At 49.0% G+C, this 21,304-nt stretch overlaps 1 protein-coding gene and 1 pseudogene across 4 annotated transcripts in view; one reads left to right on the top strand and one right to left on the bottom strand.

The window, feature by feature from the left end:
* The window catches only part of ANKDD1A (ankyrin repeat and death domain containing 1A), a 35,282-nt gene extending 15,514 nt beyond the window's left edge, over positions 1-19,768 (top strand). For 3 of the 4 annotated variants that reach the window (XM_070420885.1, XM_070420876.1, XM_070420860.1), the window contains 9 exons: positions 781-879; positions 1,463-1,561; positions 3,697-3,795; positions 7,428-7,526; positions 9,829-9,927; positions 10,854-10,949; positions 13,412-13,616; positions 16,167-16,298; positions 17,534-19,768. In XM_070420885.1, the coding sequence (XP_070276986.1) occupies positions 781-879; positions 1,463-1,561; positions 3,697-3,795; positions 7,428-7,526; positions 9,829-9,927; positions 10,854-10,949; positions 13,412-13,616; positions 16,167-16,298; positions 17,534-17,595 (990 nt within the window). In that variant the 3' untranslated portion in view covers positions 17,596-19,768. The remainder of the gene's footprint in view (positions 1-780; positions 880-1,462; positions 1,562-3,696; positions 3,796-7,427; positions 7,527-9,828; positions 9,928-10,853; positions 10,950-13,411; positions 13,617-16,166; positions 16,299-17,533) is intronic. The other variant, XM_070420869.1, reaches the window with a different exon arrangement.
* LOC139013218 (nascent polypeptide-associated complex subunit alpha pseudogene) lies at positions 5,096-5,837 on the bottom strand (annotated as a pseudogene).
* Positions 19,769-21,304: the final 1,536 nt, after the last annotated feature.

Raw genomic sequence — 21,304 nt, 5'->3', positions numbered from 1 at the left:
CACCGTTGGACTTCTCACATGTGAGGCGACTGCCAGGCCTCTGGCTCTCAAGTGCCAGGAGGCAAATGGGAAGCTCCCATCACATTATTTACTCATTGGACAAATGTCTATTGAGAGTCTGCCGTGTGCTCGGGCCCTATTCTAGGCGCTCGGGGGAACCAGAGAACAAAATGGACAGAACTCCCCCACCCCGTGGTGCTGATGTTCTGCCAATAGAGTCAGACAATAAGCCACGAGCATGGGATACAAGGAAATGCTAAGGGTTTGAGAAGGCCGGCTGCGCTATGGAGAAGAAGGAAACGTCGAGCAGGATGAGGGGATCGGGAGGACAGGGGTGGGGTTCCAGTTTTAAATGTGGGGTCAGGGTGGGCCACAGTATTCCATGAGAAGCTAATAATGTCTTGGGAAAAGGCAAGGCGGCAGTGGCTGGGGTCCTGGCCTTGAGCAGAAGGAGGGTGGGTGGTCTGCAGTCCCCAGGGAGGGGCCAGTTTTAGACAGGAGCATGGAAAGTAGGGATTTTTTTTTTTTTTTAAGTATGTGTCTGTCCAAAAAAGAGAGACCAGGACTGTGCCCTGGTTATAGTCTTTGGCACAGTTCTCAGGAGCAGGATGGCTTTGGCCCGGCATTCAGGGCCACAGCTTGTCATGGACTTGCTCTGTGACCCTGGAGATGTCACCTCCCCTCTCTGGACCTCGGTCTCCATGTCTATAAAACAAGGGGTGGCTCTTGCAGGCCCTCAGAGCCTGGAAGACGTGTGATTCTACCAGCCGGTTCTTGCAGGAGGGGAACACGGCTCTGCACCTGGCCGCCGGCCGGGGCCACCTGGCTGTGTTGCAGCAACTTGTGGACATCGGGCTGGACTTGGAGGAGAGGAATGTGGTGAGTTGCCACCTGGATGATGCAGAAATGGCTGACACTCACTCTCTGCCTTCAAGGAACCCACAGCCCATGGTTTTCCCCGATAGCGGTCCTAAAGCTGGCAGCTGAGGATATGTTCTTAACCCAACAGCCTGCCAGGAAAAGCTAAGCCGGGGCACAAAACTCCAGGCTTAGTGGGGCACCAGGCAGGAGGGGTTGCCAGGAAGCCATGCCCAGGGTGTGTGCTCACAGAAGGGAGGAGTCTGGTGACCAGGATGGGCAGGGGCGGCTTCCTGGAAGAGGAGGGAATGGACAGAGAGCGGGGTGAGGCTGCTTGGAGGGCAGGAGAGCCTGAGCAGAGGGGTGGCGGAGGGGGTGAATGGACCACCCGTCCCTCAGAGTGAGACAGTCAGGGGCGGGATTAGGGAACCGCAGATAATGGGGCCATTGTCCTAGGAGCAGGGCAGTGGAGAGCTCGGAGCCCTGGAGCCTGGCAAGAGGGTGTCCTCTGGTCTCAGGTCCTGGCCTCAGCCTCCCGCCCTCCCCAAACCTCTCCCCCGCCCCCCCCCGCCCCCCCCCCCCCCCCCCCCCCCGTGTGTTTCAGGAAGGTCTGACCACCCTGCACGCCGCTGCTGAAGGGATCCACCCTGACTGTGTGCAGCTCCTCCTGGCGGCGGGGAGCAGCGTGAATGCCCTCACTCAGGTAGCCAGGCCTCTCCATTACTGACAGCGGACTTTTAAATAGCTCTATTCCTTTATCTTACACATAACCAAGTAATTATTTTGTTGGATTGCATGTCTGAGGTTTTTGTTAATCCTCACCCAAGGATATTTTTTCCATTTTTATTTATTTAAAATATTTTTATTGATTTCAGAGAGGAAAGGAGAGGGAGAGAGGGAAAGAAAGATAGAAATATCAATGATGAGGGAGAATCATTGATCGGCTGCCTCCTGCATGCCCAACACTGGGAATCGAGCCCACAACTCGGGCATATGCCCTGACTGGGAATCAAACCATGACCTCTGGTTCCTAAGTCAACACTCAACCACTGAACCATGCCGGCTGGGCCCACTGATTTTTAGAGAGAGTGGAAGAGAGGGGGAAAAAACATCAATATGAGAGAGACACATCAATTGGTTGCCTTGGCTTGAGGTTTCTGGGACAGCTGCCCTGGGCTGCTGAGCTGTAACCGAGTCAGCAGTAACAGCCACAATGATTCCAGAACATTGTGTACCCGGAGGCTATGAGGCAGCAGGCCCAGGTGCTGGTCTTGGCTTCTCCACTGCTGAGCTGTTGTGATCTGAGCAAGTTATTTAACCTCTCTGAGCCTCTTTCCCCAACTAGGAAATGGGGAGGCAATCAATCAATGTGTCTCTCTCACATAGATGTTTCTCTTTCTGTCCCTCCCCCTCCCTTCTACTCTCTCTGAAAATCAATGGGAAAAATATCCCGGGGTGAGGATTAGTAACAAAAAAGAAAATAAATAGCAAAATGACAAATGTAAAAATACCCATGTTAAACCACTCTAAGTATGAATAATGTTTTATAAGCCACGAAACACTTAATGTACGGAGCTCCCTTAGAAGGGACCCACTGGCCTAGGGGTATGGGGGAGGAGGGGACACCAAGGCCCAGAGAGGGAAAGTAGCTGCCTCAGGGCTCCCAGCTGTGTCCTCGGGTGCCGCTCTTTGGTCAGCAAGGCCCTTTCCCTGTGCCCAGCACAGCGCTCAGTGCTGGGAGGGCTCTTAACAGGAAAAGCACAGGCATTTAGAGACTGGGAGCTGGTAATGGTCATGGTGAGGGTGGCGCTGCCCACTCCTCTGGGCCTTGTGCTCCAGCCTTGGCTTGAGGTTTCTGGCAGAGGCCACATTCCATCTAGAAATTCTCACCCCTTGAGTGTTTTGCAGCAGGGTCTCCGAGGGGGGTGGGGGGGCAACCCACGTGATTGTATTTCCCCCTGGGAGGTGGGCTACTTCCCACCCACCCTGTGTACCCAGGCAGCACTTTGAGAGGGTGACCAGCTCGTCCTGGTTTGGCCCCATATTGGCAAACTGGGACATCTGCTTGGTCACCCACTGGGGCCTGGAGGTATCTGTGTGAGGTCCTTGTTGGGCCAGGAGAGGGCTCTGCTGAAGGAGCGCACTTAGAAAGCTGATGCAGGATGAAGCCCTCGCTCCGGCCCTGCCAGGTCCTGCTGGGACACCCTGAGACCAGACCCCGCTGGGCAACGCGTGCCGGGCGGGGTGTGCCCTGTATGGCACATCTTATTCGTCCCCTTCTTTGAAAACCATCTCCTCAGAGTCTGTACGCTGCGTGTCTTTACCGGCTAAGGCAGTGATGGCGAACCTTTTGAGCTCGGCGTGTCAGCATTTTGAAAAACCCTAACTTAACTCTGGTGCCGTGTCACATATAGAAATTTTTTGATATTTGCAACCATAGTAAAACAAAGACTTATATTTTTGATATTGATTTTATATATTTAAATGCTATTTAACAAAGAAAAATCAACCAAAAAAATGAGTTCACGTGTCACCTCTGACACGCGTGTCATAGGTTCGCCATCACTGGGCTAAGGGATGGTGCAGCCTTCGGCCTGTGTTCCGGAGTTGTGACAGGACGCCAGGAAAGGCTGAGGTCATAGTGAGCTCCTTTTACTGTCACCAGGCCTGGGCACGTTATTGATTTCTCCAGCCTCAGAGTTGAAAGGGGAGAATAATCCCGAAGGGGTGGGAGGGGGAGGGGTTATGAGAAAACATGGAATAGTGAATCCCTAAGTGCGTTTTGAACCGGCTCTGAAGGGTCCGTAGGGCATTGCATTGATTTCTGTTTTTCTCTAGAAACAGCAGAGCTGCCTCCATTACGCAGCTCTCAGTGGCTCTGAGGACGTGGCCCGGGCCCTAATCCACTCAGGGGGCTGCACCAACGTGGCTGATCATGTAAGTGTGGGGGCCTGGAATGAAGGGGGCCCCCATGACCCCAAAGTCTTCCATGACCCATTGATCGGGGTTAGGATGGGGGCCGACTGGCAGCGTGTAGGAGGGTCAAAGAGGGCTCAGTGGGACAGGACTAGAAACCAAGCTCGCATTCCTTCCAAGCGCAGCATCTCCTCGCGTTTATCCACTGAGTCTCAGGAATGATCTTATTACAGATTTACCTCTTGGTTGTTCACATGTTTCCTGTTATGTTGCGGCACATGCACTGTACCATAGGCAACAGTATAACCTTGTGGTTAAGGCTTGGACTTTGGTGTCAGACAACCTGGCTTTGAGGCCTGGCTCTGCCACTCAAACTGAATGGCCTTGGGCAAGCAGCTTTGGCCTCCCCGGGCCTCTGTTTCCATATCGGTAAGTACTATTATTATTCCCATTACACAAACGAGGAACTATCTATTGTTTAAATTAGAAAGAGGTCATTTCATATGGCTGAAATCAGTACTCCATTTAAAATTATTGTAGCCTGGCTGGTGTGGCTCAGAGGTTGAGCACCAACCTATGAACCAGGAGTTCATGGTTCAATTCTGGTCAGGGCACAGGCCTGGGTTGCGGGCTTCATCCTCCCTGGGGGTGTGCAGAAGGCAGCCAATCAATGAACTCTCTCATCATCGATGTTTCTATCTCTTTCTCCCTCTCCCTTCCTCTCTGAAATACATAAAAAGATGTTTAAAAAAATATAAAATTATTGTAAAAACAGTATAACACAATCCATTAGAATAGCGACAAAAGGGGCATCCTGAATCCTGACACCCTCGTAAAGCAATAACTTTTCTCTATTCCTTTTCAGTTTCTCCTCATATTAGTAGCACCTCCAGAATAAATCCAGGCTAAGGCAGAATTCTGCAAGGAGGGTGCTTATTCGTTTTTCCCCATCGAGACACCAGAATCGACTCCAGTCCAGTGGAGTCTCCCGAGCCCAGGTGCCCAGTGTTGCTGCAGTTTTCCTGGTAGACACTTTTTAGGTGTTGACCATGACAGGTAGGGTCCAGTATCCACATCACATTTAACAGAGCCTCAACTGTTGGGCATTTAAGTTGGTGCTGATTTTGCAACTATAAAGAATGATTTCATGAACATCTTTATGGCAAAACTTTTTATTGCTTTTGCATTATATATGAGTTCTCCAAGCAGGATTCCAGGTCAGGTAGTAAAAACATTTTTATGATTCTTTTTTAAAATCCCACAAAAAGGCTTATTAATGATAGTAACAGAACAAATTTCAAACTAAGCAGCAATTACTCCTTCAAACAAACAAACAAACAAACAAATCCTCATTTTCAGATGGATACGGTGTGGATTCCATAATAGCATTTACAATATTATTACTATTGTTCTTCAGGGCGTGGATTGACGTTGCTCTCGACACATGTGCTTGTGACATGAACAATTCTATGTCTTAACGCCCACACCGGTTTCATCAGCCTCTTCCTCTTCACTCTCCTGTAGACAGTTGGAGTCTGTGTTTTCTTGAATGTCTGAGACAGCTTCGCCTTGAACTTTGAATTTCTCAGCTGCTAGGAGGACTTGCTGAGATAAATCCTCAATCTTGGCTTCCCCCAAAACTACGTAGGTATCTGAAGCTGGGCTCTTGTAGACCTCTGGTTTTGTGATGACGAAGAGGATATTCTTAGATTTCTGGATAATGACCCTTATAACCTCTGTCACCTCTTGAAGGCCCAGTTTGGACCCAGCCTTTCACGCCTTCTTTTCACTCTGGCTCTGTTTTGCTTTACCGACTGGTTCTTTATCGATTTCATCGGCTGCCGGCGGGCTTGTTGTGTGGTTTGCCTGTGTGGAATCTTGTTCCTCGAGCTCTGGTCCTGATTCATACTGTCAGATTCTGTTCCACACCCTGCCTCAGCCTGGGGCGGCGGCAACTCCTGCTCTGTACCAAGATCTTATGATTTGGTGCAAGTTGTTAAAGCGCTTTCCCAAAAAGTCATACCACATAGCTTCCAGTCATTTATGGGTGACCTTTCACCCATATTAGGTATTCTTCTGTTAATTTTATAGTTAAGTGATTCCTTGTTATTGTTTTAGATTACTATCGACTCTGAACCATTAATCATTTTTCTAGTTTATAAGTTCTTTTGTTGTGAGTTATTTCTTTAGATCCTTTTATAATCCAATGTTACTTTGTTGCTCAAGTGTTTCAGCTTTGACCATTGGGGAGCCCTTTCAGTTGGCTTCTGTGTCCCTTGATATTGCCTCATCATTCTGGGTGTGTTTGGTTCTCTTTAAATAGACTTTATTTTTAGAGCAGTTTTAGGTTTACAGCAAAATGGAGCAGAAGGTAGAGATTTCTCATATGCTCCCTGTCCCTACACATTCGTAGCCTTCCTTATTATCAACACCACCCACCAGAGAGCTACATTTATTACAATTACTTGAGTGTTTTTGTCTTCTATATGATTTTTTAAAATTAATTTTAGTAGTGTTTTGGGTGAGGGAGGGAGGGTAATAATGATTTTAACCTGTCTAGATTAAAACAACCAGATTGCCTACAAATAATGATATCATTAATATTTTTTAAAATATATTTTATTGATTTCAGAGAAGGCAGAGGGAAAGAGAGATAGAAACATCAATGAGAATCATCGATTGCCCTGACCAGGAATTGAACCACGACTTCCTGGTTCATAGGTTGACGCTCAACCACTGAACCACACTGGCTGGGGAAATCTTTTCTAATATTTATAAACCGTTTTTCCTCTGTCCTAAACTAGTGATGGCAACAGTGGGCATTCTTGTTGTTGCATGTGTGTGTGTTCTGTCTTATAACCTTCTTATACTCAATATGTGAGGGTATATTTCCACAATCAGTATAGATCTATACTACCAATTTTACTGGCTTTGTACTATTGCACAGTATGTGTGTGACCTAGAGAAGGGGATACAGTGGCAGTATCTTCACTTTGTCATGCAGTCAGGGGTCACAGGGGACCACAGGGAAGGGATTCTCCTAGCCTTGAGCAAGGCCTTGAATAAGTGCTGGACTTGGAGTGAGATCTCTGTTTCAGTCACATCCAGCTCTCTCTTTCATTGATATCACACATCAATAGGTACCAGGCATCTACTGAGGTGCTAGGTGCAATGACACAAGGTATCTATTAGCTATGTGTCCTTTGGCAAGTTGCATATGTTCTCTCAACCTCAGTGTTTCCATTTGTAAGATGAAAATACAATAAAAGTACCATCCTTATATACTCTCTAGGTTCATGTGTGGGTTACATGGGATATGAGAGAGCACTAAGGTGTTGTTGCTAGAAGGGACCTTGGCAAACATCACTTGCCAGATGAAGAGTAGCAGAGAAGGAAAATGACTTGCCCAAAGTCACCATGTGAGGTCCTGGCATAGCAAAGTCTCCAACTTGGGTCTTCAGGTCCCCACCCACCTTGAAGTTCAGTGTTTGGAACCCAGGGATTCAGGCTATGGGACTGTAAATGCCTCAGGCCACCCATCAAACCCAGAAGCACTATCAATGCTCCTCCCTACTCTCATCCCCCAGCACCCACCTCCTGCTCGGCAGTCCTGGGAGGGACCCTTCAATTGATTTGTGTCTCCCTCACCCCAGCAGGGAGCCTCTCCAATGCATCTTGCTGTGAAGCACAACTTCCCCACCCTAGTTCGGCTCCTCATTGATGCTGGCAGTGACCTGGATGCCACCGACAATGTAAGTAGCTACAGGATCCACTTGGTTCCCACAGAGCCTCTGGGCACCCTCCCAGGCTGGCTGGGCTCGGCTGCAGTCTACCAGATGGCCCAAAGCTATTAATCGTTTTATAGCTTGATTTGTTGACAGTAGTGGTAGCATCATTTTTGTTAACCACTAGAGGCCTGGTGCACAAAAATTTGTGCACTCGGGGGTGGGGGTCCCTCAGCCCGGCCTGTGCCCTCTCGCAGTCTGGGATCCCTCAGGGGATGACCACCTGCTGGCTTAGGCCTGCTCCCCAGGGGATTGGGCCTAAGCTGGCAATCAGACATCCCTCTGGCAGCCCGGCAGCCCTCGGGGGATGTCCACTTGCCAGCGGGGAGCAGACCTAAGTTGAAGTTGGACATCCTTAGCGCTGCTGAGGAGGCAGGAGAGGCTCCCACCACCACCACTGTACTGGCAGCCATTAGCCTGGCTTGTGGCTGAGCAGAGCTCCCCCATATGGGAGCGCACTAACCACCAGAGGGCAGCTTCTGCATTGAGCATCTGCCCCCTGGTGGTCAGTGTGTGTCATACTGACCAGTCATTTCCAGTCTTTCTGCTGTTAGGGTCAGTTTGCATACTACCCTTTTACTATATAGGATAGAGGCCTGGTGCACAGGTGGAGGCTGGATGGTTTGCCCTGAAGGGTGTCCAGGATCAGGGTGGGAGTCCCGCTTGGGTGCCTGGCCAGCCTGGGTGAGGGGCTGATGGCTGTTTGCAGCTGGTCACACCCCCTTCAGGGTGGGGGTCCCCACTGGGATGCCTGGCCAGTCTGGGTGAGGGGCTGAGGGCCGTTTTCAGGCTGGCGGGTGACTGAAGCTCCCAGCCTCTCCTTTTTTTCTTTTTTATTCTGGGATTTATTTACCTTCTATAATTGAAACTCTGTTGCCTTCACTGGCGCTCCCAGCTCTGAGGCCGCGGCCGGCTGAATGCAGGTATCTGGGGTTTGTTTGGCTTCTATAATTGAAATTTTGTTGCTTTTGGAGCTGTTGCTTTCGGAGCTTAGAGCCGGGCCACGGCAGGTGAGGAACCTTGGCTTCCTCCATCACTGGAGCAAGCAAGCCTCCTGCTTGCTTCAGCTGAGTGGCTGCCGGCTGCCATCTTGGTTGGCAGTTAATTTGCATATCTTGCTGATTAGCCAATGGGAAGCGTAGTGGAGGTATGGTTAATTACCCTTTTTGTCTTTTATTAGATAGGATTCCCCTATTATTTTGGTTGTTTTCAAGTTTTCCTACATTCAAACTTTTCCTTTCATTGACTCCCCCGCACTCCCTCCCCACCCCCAGGGAGAATCCCGGGGCAGGGGTGACTGGGGCAGTCTTGTGTAATAACAAGAGGCCTCCAAGTCCTGAAGTTGTGATCAGTCAGAAGCCCTTTTAAACCCCTGTTCCCTCAATCCACTTCCTAACCATGTATTCCTCAGTGCCAGCACACACACACACATCACTAGGGGAAGAAAGCAATTTGGCAGGAGATAGCGTATACCATTAAAATTGTGACTATTTTTACATCTGAGAATTGAGCTTCAAGAAATATATTAAGAGCTCGTGCACAAAGATATTCATTGCAGCATTATCAGTCTTCAGTGTGAAAATGGGCCAAATACTTAATAATAGAGAAGTGGTTAAATTACAGTATTGACATGGACTATTGTGGAGCTATCAAAAATGGTGGGTGACGTGGCTGGTGTGACTCAATTGCTTGGAGCATTGTCCCATACACTGAAAGGTTGTGGGTTCGATTACAAGTCAGGGCACATACCTAAGTTGCGGGTTCATTTCCCGGTCAGGGCACATATAAGAGGCAGCTGATGAATGTTTCTCTCTCATATCTCTCTCTCTCTCTCCCTCTCTCTAAAATCAACAAACATATCCTTGGGTGAAGATTTTAAAAATTGGTGTTTATTAGAGTTGATAATATGTGTATAGTGTTATGTTAGGTATAAAAATAGGTGCAAAATGTATGCGTATTCAGGATGGTCTCAAATATGTGAAACCAACAAACTAAGAACATTCTGCATTTTTTAAAAAAGACTAGAGAAATATCATTACAGAGGTTGACTTAGGTGAGCTAGTGAGTAGTATTTTTTTTGTTTTTTTTTACCAACTTTTCTCTGGTATGATGCTTACGATTAAACCCAGTTTACTCTTCCTCGTAACTTTGTAGAGAAACTTTGTTAAGGCACAACTGGGAGTGCACCCACCTTGGTCCTATCCTGGCTTTAAGCACAGGCCACTTCTACAAGCTCTTCCATTTCCCTGTCCCTTGATTTCTCTTCCAGAGGCAGCAGACGCCCCTCCACCTTGCCGCGGAGCACGCCTGGCAGGACATAGCGAAGATGCTCCTGGTTGCGGGGGTTAACTTAAACCTGAGAGATAAGGTACCTCTGCTCACAACCAGCTTCCCTTTCAAGCTTTCATGGCCACCTGCTTTCAGAGTGTCAGGGCCTCCCCTCCTTTACAGGCCACCTCGAATGCAGCTTCCTCCAGGAAGCCTTCCTGCTCCATTTCCTTTCCCCGCCTCCTCTGAGGGCCCTCAGCACTCGGCCCTCCCCATTCCTGTTCTCTAGGCCTAGGATGTGGTTGCCCTCTGTTTTCACGGCCTCATCAGACTCTGAGCACCTTGAGTCACTGGTGAGGAGGGGGAAGCTTTTCAGCACATCACGCCTGTGGGGTGACTATGTCCTCAGTGGCTGGAGGTCTGAGAGAGTGAAGACCTAGTATGAGGCTTGTGAGGGGAAGGTTATTTGCAAAAGGCCTTTGGATTGGGGTGGGGAGGATTGAGCAGGACCAGGCTCTGAGGCTGGGTCTGGGAGGGGCTCCCTGCTTTGAGCTGGGCCTTGGGGCAGCTGCCCAAACCCGGAGAGGAGCTTCCCATCCGTGGGGGTGGTTGAGGCCAGTGCTGATTGGGAGGCCTGGATCACAGGGCTGGGAGCATGTGGGGAAGTGGGAAAACTTGACTCAGGCAGCCCAAGCCCCTTCTCTGGGCTCTGGTTTCATCTGAGAAACGGGCTGGTAACAGCTATTTCCCAGGTGGTGTAGAAGTGTTATGCAGGCTGCATTTCATAAGCACTAAGGCTTCCTAAGTTCTAGAGAGCACAGGAGGCGGTGGCTGGAATTATCGTTATTGCTTATTCTACCTGTGACTTTTCCACCTCCCTCCTCATGACCAGAAAGCCTTCCTACTCTCCAGTGTAGATGGCTGGAAACCACTTCCTTTGGGCGGCCGGGTTTGTAGTCCCAGCTAGAGATCACCCTACACCCCTCCTGTAGACACTCCGGCTTCCCTCCTCGCTTCTGCTTGCAGCAAGGGAAAACCGCCCTGGCCGTGGCCGCCCGCAGCAACCACATCAGCCTGGTGGACATGATCATAAAAGCTGACCGCTTCTACCAGCGGGAGAAGGTACTGGGGCCCTGCACCAAGGGGGCCACCTGGGCTCCAGGTGGAGCGGGCTTCGACCAGTTCAGGGGCCCCTCAGTTTCCAAGGCGGCAATAGTCGCTGCCTTACCTGCCAGCAGGGCTGTTGGTGAGGGTGTGAGTTGGGGAGCGTCCGCACCAGTGTGGAGAGACTACAGGCCGCCGCTATGGCTCCTGGCGGGTGGACGAATAGATGCATGCGTGCGTGTGTGGGTACAGAGATGGCTGGTTGGTCCTGGATCACGGCCATCTCCGGGTGATTGCAATTACTGCTTGGGGGGTGTATTCAGGCAACTTCCTCAGCCCAGGAGGAAGGTGTGCTGGGAGCGATTAGTGATGTCTGCTGTGGAACTGGGAAAGAAGGGTGGCTGATGTGAGGCTGGGCATTTGCTGTTCTAGTTGTCAGCAAGTAGGGGTGGGCAGGGGTTTCTGGTGTCTTTGAGGGTGGTTTATATACACAGGAAATGATTTCTTACATTTACTTCAGTTTTAAAAAGTAATACTAAATTTATTATAACTTTAAAAAACTAATTTTCTGTAAATTTCAAATTTATCTTATAAATCTTATTATTCTATTTAGACATCCTAGTAAATTTGAACAGTGCTGGGGTCCAATCCCAGCGGGTCCAGGGGTCCCCAAAGGTGTGGACGGAGTCGGCGAAGAAGGAATGACACGAAGACAGCCTTCAGTTGATCAGCAGCCTAGTCAGGACCTCTAGCCAGGATCTCCAGCCAAAGTTCTGGTCGGAGTTCTGGTTAGGAACTGATCAGGATCTGATGTTTATTGTCTTGTTACATTCGTATTTATACCAGCCGATTTTAATCCTGTCAATTTCTATTACAAAGGGTAGGGCGTTTCTTATCTCCATTCCAGGGAGTAAAGATTATGTAGCTTAACTACCCGCCTGGTACTTAATTAAGGTGTTGTATCCCCTCCCTAACCTCAGGGAAAGATCCCCACCTGGGGAAACAACCTTTCTCGGAGAGGTGACCTTGGTTAAAACACATGGCGCTAAAGAGAGCAAACATATTAAGAACAATATGCTATATGTGCCAGGTCCCTTGAAACATATGCTGTGCAGATGTTTCTTTCCTGCAGCGACTGTGTCAAGCAGCAAGGATGGACCGGCTCCCGGCAGAACAGTACTTTCAAAGAAGCCTTTTGATTAGTGTTTGGTCCCATGTATAAATTTAGTTAATTATTGTAAACATTTTAAAGTGAATGAATACATTTAATATAATAGATTTTCTTTTCAAGCACTTCAAATGCTTCCTCCATGTAAAAATTATCCGAGTAAACCCAATAAATTAAACCTATAAATAAAGTGAATTTCATTCAAATATCACTCCAATATTGTTTACAAACTTAGTAAACTTCTCTACACCTCTCAAATAAAAAAAAAATCACTATTCCAAATCAGTTGGTGGATAACCAATTTCAATAGGAATCATGAGATATTCCTTTTCACTGACATGCAGGAGTCTCATAAACATTACAACAGACGACCCCTACATGTAACCCCAGGACATTAATATGAAGGGTTTGACGAAATGATTTATGTGCTTAATGCTCAGCCACATCACTCTTCAACGCTCTCAACACTAGGGCAGAGGTGCAGTTAGAATCACGAATTCCTCCCTCCTCTCCCCAGGCCAATTCAATCAGAATCTCTGGCCTGGGGATGAAGCATAGTAGTTCTTAAAGCTCCCAGATGGTCCCGGTGCAGAGATGCAGCGGAGAACACTGCTCTCTGCTCTAAGAAACGGTGTCTTACCACCAGGGTGAGAGCCAAGCTCCCATGTCCTCCCCTCACAGGCGACTGGCCAAACACTGCTGACCAGGAGGTGACATGCAGACACCAGGGTGACTTTTCTGACCGTGAGCTTTTCAACAACCGAAACTCTGTATCCACTTCCTTTAGAGGGGCTTACAGAGGCCTTTGTGGGTTAGTTTATGCTATTATGTAATTCTTTTGTAACCTCTCATTTTATCACTTGCTTTGTAAAGAAAGAATTCTGTAACCTTACCCTTCATTGCTTGTTGGCACGTGGCAAGTCCAGTGCCTTGTGTAGTTTTAGCCACAACTGCTTGGTTTTTAGCCACAACTGCTGAGTCACTCTACTGTCACCTGTACCACATAAAAACAGAGAAGAGAGGAATTGGGAAGCCTTCCTGAAAGAGGTGGCATTGGGTGGTCTTTTGACTGTGGCAATGGGCTTGAGGGACAGGGAGGTGAGGAGAGTACTTCTGGATGGAGGAACAGTGTGATCAGCTTGGGCCCCAGAGGCCAAAGCAAGGCATAGAGGCAGAAACCAGAGCCGTAGACAGTAAGGCCCAGGTTGGTAATGACACCATCTCCCAGTTCCCCGTCCAGGATCACGAGGGAGAGTCTGGCAGGGATTTCCCCCCAGAAACCCCTGTTGCACTTTTGGGATCTGCCCCACAGGACCACCTCTCACTCAGGGACCCCAGTGACCTCTCTGGGAAGAGTTTGACCTTTAAGCAGGACCATCGGCAGGAAACGCAGCAGCTCCGCTCTGTGCTGTGGCGACTGGCCTCCGGGTACCTGCGGCCCCACGAGTGGAAGAAGCTCGCGTGTTGCTGGGAGTTCACTGAGGCCCATGTCCATGCCATCGAGCAACAGTGGACAGGTACCCCTCGCCTCGGCTCCCCAGAGCAATCAGCAAGTGGAGGGGTAGGGGCACTGGAGGTATCTTCTGTTTTCTGTGCTTCTGGGGAAAAAGCCTGTGCAACCCACAGCCCAGCCACATGAAGCCGCGTGCCATTTCCAGCACACCGCGTGTCTTCTTCACTCATCAGGCCTTTGCACCGGCATGCCCTCTGCTTCTCCCTCCCCACTGTCCTGTCAACCTCACATTCTTCATGAATCAGCCGGAGCTGATACGTACCGTTCATACAGGAAACGAAAGGCACTCTCAGTAAAAAGAAGAGGAGCTGCTGTGACCACTACTACTTAACATATATTTGAAAATGTTGGCCCTGGCACTAAGGCATGAAACAGAATTAGAAATGAGTGCAAATACTGGAAAGAAAGAGAGAGATTTATTAAGTTCAGATGCTGTAATTGTATGCACAGGAAGTCCAGAGGAATCAGCTGAAAACTCTTAGAATAAAATGATTCAGTGAGCCCGGCCAGCATGGCTCAGTGGTTGAGCATTGACCTGTGCACCAAGAAGTGGCCGGTTCAATTCCTGGTCAGAGCACATGCCCAGGTTTCAGGCCTGATCCCCCCAGCAGGAGGCAGCCAATTGGTGGTGATGTTTCTCTCTGATCGATGTTTCTATCTCTCTCTCCCGTTCTTTTCTTCTCTCTCTAAAAAATCAATTAAAACATTAAAAAATTAATTCAGCCCTGGACAGTTTGGCGTGGTGGTTAGAGCAGTGGCCCACAGACCGAAGGTGCTCAGTCAAGGGCGCGTACCTGGGTTGCAGGCCCGATCCTGGCCCGGGTTGGGGTGTGTGCAGGAGGCAACCGATTGATGTGTCTCTCTCAATCACTCTTTCTCTCTCTTCTCCCTCCCTCCCTTTCACTCTATCTAAGAATCCATGAAAAAGATATCTTCGGGTGAGGATTAACAACAACAAAAAAATTTAATTCCACGAAATGGCTAACTATATGATAAAATATACAAACACCAGAGTATTCCTATGTACCATCAATAAGTGGGCCACATAAATAGAGGCATTTTAAAAAAGATATTACTTTTAAAATATATATATATTTTATTGATTTTTTACAGAGAGGAAGGGAGAGGGATAGAGAGTTAGAAACATCGATCAGCTGCCTCCTGCACACTCCCTACTGGGGATGTGCCCGCAACCAAGGTACATGCCCTTGACCAGAATCGAACCTGGGACCCTTGAGTCTGCAGGCTGACGCTCTATCCACGGAGCCAAACCGGTTAGGGCAAGATATTACTTTTATAATAATGTGTTTTTATAAAAAGAAATATGAATGACATATTAATAAAACAATAAAATTTAGTTTAGCCATAAGAGAAGACTTGGGTAAATGGAATGACATTTTATATTCCTGGATGGAAATAATATCTTATAAATATTGATTTTTCCCAAATTAGATTAAAACTTTTAGTTTTACTCAGATGAATATAGGAAGTTTTGTGAGCTTGACTGAAAGAATAAACAGGGAACATATAAATGAATATTCTGGGGGGAAAAGTGAAGATGATCGAACCCAACCAGACTCAATCATATATAAAGTTAAAATAAATCATATAGACACCTGACACAAAAATATGCAAACCAATTAGTGGAACAGAGCGGGGTATCCAAAAGTAAACTTTATTACGGACAAGAGCTTTCATAGCCGATAGAGGGGCACTGGGGGGCAAAGGCTAGTGAACAAAGGGGTCGGATGAAAGTGCCGCACCAAGGGCAGCACCAGGAGGGAGGACGTGCCTGCTGAGGGCCCACAGGGGGGCAGGGCAGACACAGCGAAAGGACTGACCTCGACCCGACGGCTGTGCCACCATCACCCTGCCTGGGAGAGCAGACCTAGTCACAGAGTTTAAAACAAGTTGATCTCACCACCGGCACCGAAGAGTGTGAACACTTATTTAACGAACATGGTTGCACCTTGGAATCGCCTGGGAAGCGTTAACGCCACTCGGTGCCTGGGCCGTCCCGAGACCCACGCTTGTCGGGAGCTCTGGGGGACGGAGGGGAACCTGGGTGTCCATAGTTCCTAAAGCCTCCCAGGTGTTCCCAATGGGCACTCACAGTTGAGAACCTGGGAAAGAACGTGGCCAGCTCGGCCTCTGACTAAGCCGACTTCTCACCTGTAGAGTAGGGCCACTAGCATGCAAGGCGCAGACTGTCCTGAGCAGCCAGAGGTGGAGCCGACCGCCTTGTGCATCGGGTACCACAGTGAGTGCCAACTCTCTCTTAAGAGAGACACCAACGGCATGCGTGGTAGATGCTCAGGAGAAAGCCTGGGGCTGGGGAGTTCAGGGTCCCCAACACAGAACCTCCACCCGCACCCTATCTGAGGCTGCTCTGCCCTCCCCTCCCCATCTCTGGGCTGAACCCCTCGAGAGCACAGAGGAGGGCCTGGTGTCCGGCGGCAGGACAGGGCAGCATGGGCAAGTGCTTAGGTCTGGCTCATGCTAAGTTGGCCAGGTGACTCCTTTTCCTTTTCTCTTTCTCCTTCATGGTCCTCAGGCACCAAGAGCTACCAGGAGCATGGCCACCGGATGCTGCTCATCTGGCTGCACGGCGTGACCACGGCGGGTGAGAACCCCGGCAAAGTGCTCTTCGAGGGCCTCGTGGCCATCGGCAGGAGGGACCTGGCTGGTAAGAGCGTCCCCTGCCCCGCTCCTGCTCAGGGCAGCGCCCGGCCCCAGGGTCAGAGCAGCGTGGCCCCTACTGGAATGCGGCAGAGTCTTCCAAGGCTGCTCAAACCACAGGGCCGTGGTGCTGGCTCTGAACCTTCCAGATTCCTGGTCCCGGCTCTGCCTCTTTCTGGAACTCAGGTGGCCCTTGGGCGAATCACAGTGCCTCCTGGCCCTGGGTTCCCCACCTGTGCAAGGAGGGTGTTGTCCCAGGTGATGCCTATTAGCAGTGGTTCTCAACCTTCTGGCCCTTTAAATACAGTTCCTCATGTTGTGACTCAACCATAAAATTATTTTCATTGCTACTTCAAAACTGTAATGTTGCTACTATTATGAATTGTAATGTAAATATCTGATATGCAGGATGGTCTTAGGCGACCCCTGTGAAAGGGTCATTTGACCGCCAAAGGGGTCGCAACCCACAGGTTGAGAACTGCTGCCTATGAGGTTCACAGCCCCGGAGCCAGGGATGCTAGTCTCTTCCTCTCCAGCCTTCTATACTTGATCCCCCTCCCCGCCACAGTGTGGAATAAAGCTGGAACAGCCTGCAGAGTTTTTGTTTTGTTTTGTTTTGTTTTTCTTTTACAAACATTAAGACATTCGGGCCAGAACTGGCTTAAGATGAGTTGAGCCAGTCAGATCTCAAAATTTCCAATGCCATCCCAACTTTTGAATTCCAGCTATTAAACAAAAAGGATGAAACAAATGGAGCTTGTAATGAAAAAAGAAAAGAAAAAAATAGTCCCCAAATCATGGCTTGGTACTCAGGGCATCCATGGAACCATCAGGCAAGAGGGATAACAGCTTCTGGCACAACCCCCGTTAGGAACAAGGCCAGCTCTTGATGACAAAGCCTTAAACACTGCGATGTGCATTGGATGGCGCTTTACGGGAAACCACAGGATGGGGTACCAGGCAGTTGCCAATAGTAGTGAAGGCTACGTTAGTCATGTGGCAACAGGAGAAACATGGAGAGCAGGGAAGGAAAGCCCCTGGCAGGCTGGCCATTGCAGCGCTGCCACAGGCAGGGTGGGAAAAGAGTCATTTCAGAGTGGAGGAATTGGGTATAACTTCTTTCTTTTTCCAAAATGTTAAATATTACTGTTGCTTCTTCTTTTAACACAAATTCTGGCAGCCAGTGAAAACCTGAAACGAGCCCTTAGGCAACATGAGGCAATAGGAGTCTGTCTTTTGCAGAAAGCATCAGGAGGAAAGTAAACGCCGACCCGGGCACCCCCAGGAGGTGCACAGCCATGTAACCGGAGGGGCTGGACCTTCAGGAGCCTGGGACCTTGCAGTGGGGGCCATGGAACAGAAGACGACCACCACTTAAGGGCTTAAAAAAAGAATCACTGTTAACAAACCTCCAGCTGCTTTTACTGAAATGCATCATCATGCAGGGCCAGCAGGCAAATGTTTGCAATTTCTTTCAGTGATTGGTCCAGGGGCTGTCTTGGGTTTTGCAGGTAATTCCTTCCCAGAGGTATGGTCCTTCGCATCTCTCAGCTCACTTTCATCCCCATCATCTCAGAGCCTCACAGGGTGCAAGAGGCGTCTTGTCAGAAAGGACACGGGCTCAGGCTAGCTAAGCAGCTAATCAGGTGGTGAGGTCAGGTGCCAAGCCCAGCATTCCCGTCTCTCCAACTACTGAAGGGCTCCATCTGTCACTTACAAAACGGACCACCCTTAACTCATCCACTGGCTTTTAGGAATGCTGTGCTCGCTCCACAGCTGTTTCTGTTCCCAGGTTTATCTGTAGGCGTGGACAGTTCCTTGAGGCACACTTATTTTTTTCCTCTTGTAACATTTTTTAAGGTTTTAAAACATTTTTGAAATCATTTTAGACTTACAAAAATGTTGCAGAAGCAACACAAAGAATTTCCAAATACTCTTCACAATACAGCTTCCCCAAGTATTAGCATCTTACATAACCAGAGCATAATTTCCCAAACCAGGAAATGAACACTGATACAATACTGTTAGCTTATCTTCAGACCTTATTCGAATTTAGTCAGTTGAGCCATTTTTCTGCACCAGGATCCAGTCCAGGATCTCTCCTTGCATTTAGTTGTTATTTTCATTAAAAAAAATTTTAAAAAAAATTGATTTCAGAGAGGAAGGGAGAGGGAGAAGAGATAGAAACATCAACAATGAGAGAGTATGATTGATCAGCCGCCTCCTGCACGCCCCCTACTGGGGATTGAGCCCACAACCCGGGCATGTGCCCTAACGGGAATCTAACTGTGACCTCCTGGTTCATAGGTTGACGCTCAACCACTGAACCACACTGGTCAGTCGTCATTCTCATTTTTATAGCCCCAATATGAAGACTCACCTCTCTGGGGCAGCTCTGTTCAACGCAGCTTTCTGTGATGATGGACATCTGTGCACTACAGTTTATTTGCCACTGGCTGCCTGTGGCTATTGAGCGCTTGTGATGTGGCCAGTGGGCTGAGGAACTGAGTTTTAAACTTTATCTCATTTTAATTATTTGAAGTTTAAATGGGCACCGTGGTAAGTGGCAACCACATTGGACGGCACAGCTGGTCTGGAGCTTCCCTTTTAGGTGACAGGCAGGCAGGTGACTGTGCAGCTCAGCCACACCAACCCGCGTGTGGCTCCAGGAAATGTGACTGGAAGCGTCACGGCTCACAGCAGGGGGGGCGATCTGCGCGGGAGCCTGGAAGTTGAAGTTCTCCTGCCACGCTTGCTAATTCCAGCTCTTTTGCATGTGGCACAGCTGGTGATGGTCAGTGGGGAGCCCGCATCTTAGGAAAACTCCTCACAAAGTTACCCACTGGGCCCAAGTCCTGGGAAGGAGATAGAACAAAATCTGTTGGAGCTGAACGGGGTTTCAGTGACCACACACGGCGGTGGGGGTTCACAATGGTACCATCCTCTGAAAGGCACTGTGCCATTACCTACCAGAGTTACAGGCACATTTCCCTTCACCCAGCAATCCCACATCTAGGAATTTACCCCACAGAGAACCCTGCAAACCTCATGCTAACACTAGTGCAAACTAATACAGGGGACACTGCCGTGGAGAGGGAATGTGGGCAATCTATACCACCTGCTGTTTTTTGTACTGTTTTAAAAATTAAGTCTATTAATTAAACAAAGAAATCCCACAAACTAAGTTTTGAAAAGAAAGAGGCTTTGAAACCAGCCCATGTTACAGGCAGTAACCTGGTGGTGAGAGGTGTGTCTTGTCAGAGGCCACACAGCTCACATGGATCAGCCCCCGGCATAGCAGGCAGCCTCCGTGCCGTGGCCCCGTCCTCCGCATGGAAAACCCTCCTCTTCCATCTCCCACTTGGGAAAGGTACTTTGTACCACATGGGACTTACATCATTTATCTGAATGGATTTTGCACAATGAATTTTGTATTTTTTTGAGACAAAAATAGCAAGTTCTTAAAATAAAATTGAAATGTTGAAACATCTCTCAGATTCAATACCCGTTTCTTTTGTTTGGGAGACCTATGGCAAAACTTCAGATGAGACCAGCTGTTGTGGATCGGTTCTGTGTAACCACAACCGTTCAGCTCACCACCCGCAGTCAATATTGACTGAGTGTCTTCCGAGCCGGGCAGTCTGCTGGGAGCCGGGGAGCTGCATGGAGTAGCCCCCAGTTCCTGCCCTTTGGAAGCTTGTGGTCTGGGCGGCGGGCGGAGGGGCTCAGATACCAGTAATGTAATAGAATGCGGTTGGTGTTTGAATGGGTATATGCAGGGAACTACGGGATTTATTCCTCCTTAGAGAAGGTAAGGGAGGAAGGTGAGAGGCTCACAGAGAAGATAGAAGTGGGCAAAACACATTCCAAGCAAAGAGCAGTCTAAGCAATGGCACGAAGGTGTGTCTGTCTGCAGGACGGTGTGGCTGGAACACAGGAAGCATGGGAGGGGAGGAGAGAGGTGCTGGAGGGGCAGGAGGCCCATGGGCCGGCGTGCAGAGGGGAGGGCTTTTCAGCCCTTGTTGAGATGACTCCAGGGGGCACTGGTAGCCCCTGAGCTCCCTCGTCTGTCAGCCTGCGTCACGATGCCCAATCCATCTTCCTTCCACAACCTTCCTTCTTTTGATCTTTAATAAGCATCTTGCTCTCAATGTTTCATCAGCATCTGCTTCGGCCTGAGGCATGGAGGTGAAGGTGTGGTGATGGGGTCCAAGATGGCTGAGTTTCTAGCTGGGAAATCTGAGGAGCAGTGGTGTTGGGAACCGAGATGATGGGGTTGGGGAGAGCAGGGGCAGGTTTGGGCAGTGGGGACATGGGTGTAGCTTTTGCCAGGAGAGTCTGTAGAAGACTGGCCTAATAGACAGGCCTGGATAAGCATTCAAGGCCAGCACTCACAATCAGTCAGGGCAGGAAATGGCAGTCGTCAGTGGGGAGAGCCAGGGAGGCATGGTTTACAAAGGGAGAATTTGAAGAGAGTGGAGGGCAGCCCTGGTTCATTACTGCACCAGGTGAGGGGTTGCTGCTGACCACGTGTAGACTGGCCCTGCCCACAGGCCCTCCCTGTTTGTTGGGAAGTCAAGACACACTCGGTGAAACTATGGCAGCCTTAAGGAAGACTCAATGCTAACAGTTAGAAATGGCAAGCCCTGCCTCTATGGCTTACCAACTGCTTCCCTAATTCTCGACTGCTGTCAAATCATAAGGCAGTCAGGGAAGACACAGCACCTCTGAGACACACCACTGACTTTAGGCATGACCCAACGTGGCATTCCAGTCCCATCCTTACTGTGTGACGCCCAGCAGTCTCCCCACCTCTCCAAGTCTCTGCGCCTGTAAAATCAGTTTAAAATCTGAAAAAGTATGGCCAACTCAGTATTCTGAAAACTTAAAGAAACATGAATGCTGATCTTTTTGTCTAAATTGTACCTCAGAGAAACCAAATAGTTAATGAGGCAAAATTATAGTTGTCTTTTGTTTAATCAGTGAATTCCAGGTAATAAATGCAGAAGGAAT

Source organism: Myotis yumanensis, unplaced genomic scaffold, assembly GCF_028538775.1.
Source record: "Myotis yumanensis isolate MYYU_CA2020_CCGP unplaced genomic scaffold, mMyoYum1.0.hap1 SCAF_1, whole genome shotgun sequence".
In the NCBI taxonomy this organism is placed as follows: domain Eukaryota; kingdom Metazoa; phylum Chordata; class Mammalia; order Chiroptera; family Vespertilionidae; genus Myotis; species Myotis yumanensis.
Note: the sequence above shows the minus strand (reverse complement) of the source record. Positions and strands in the feature narration are given on the sequence as shown.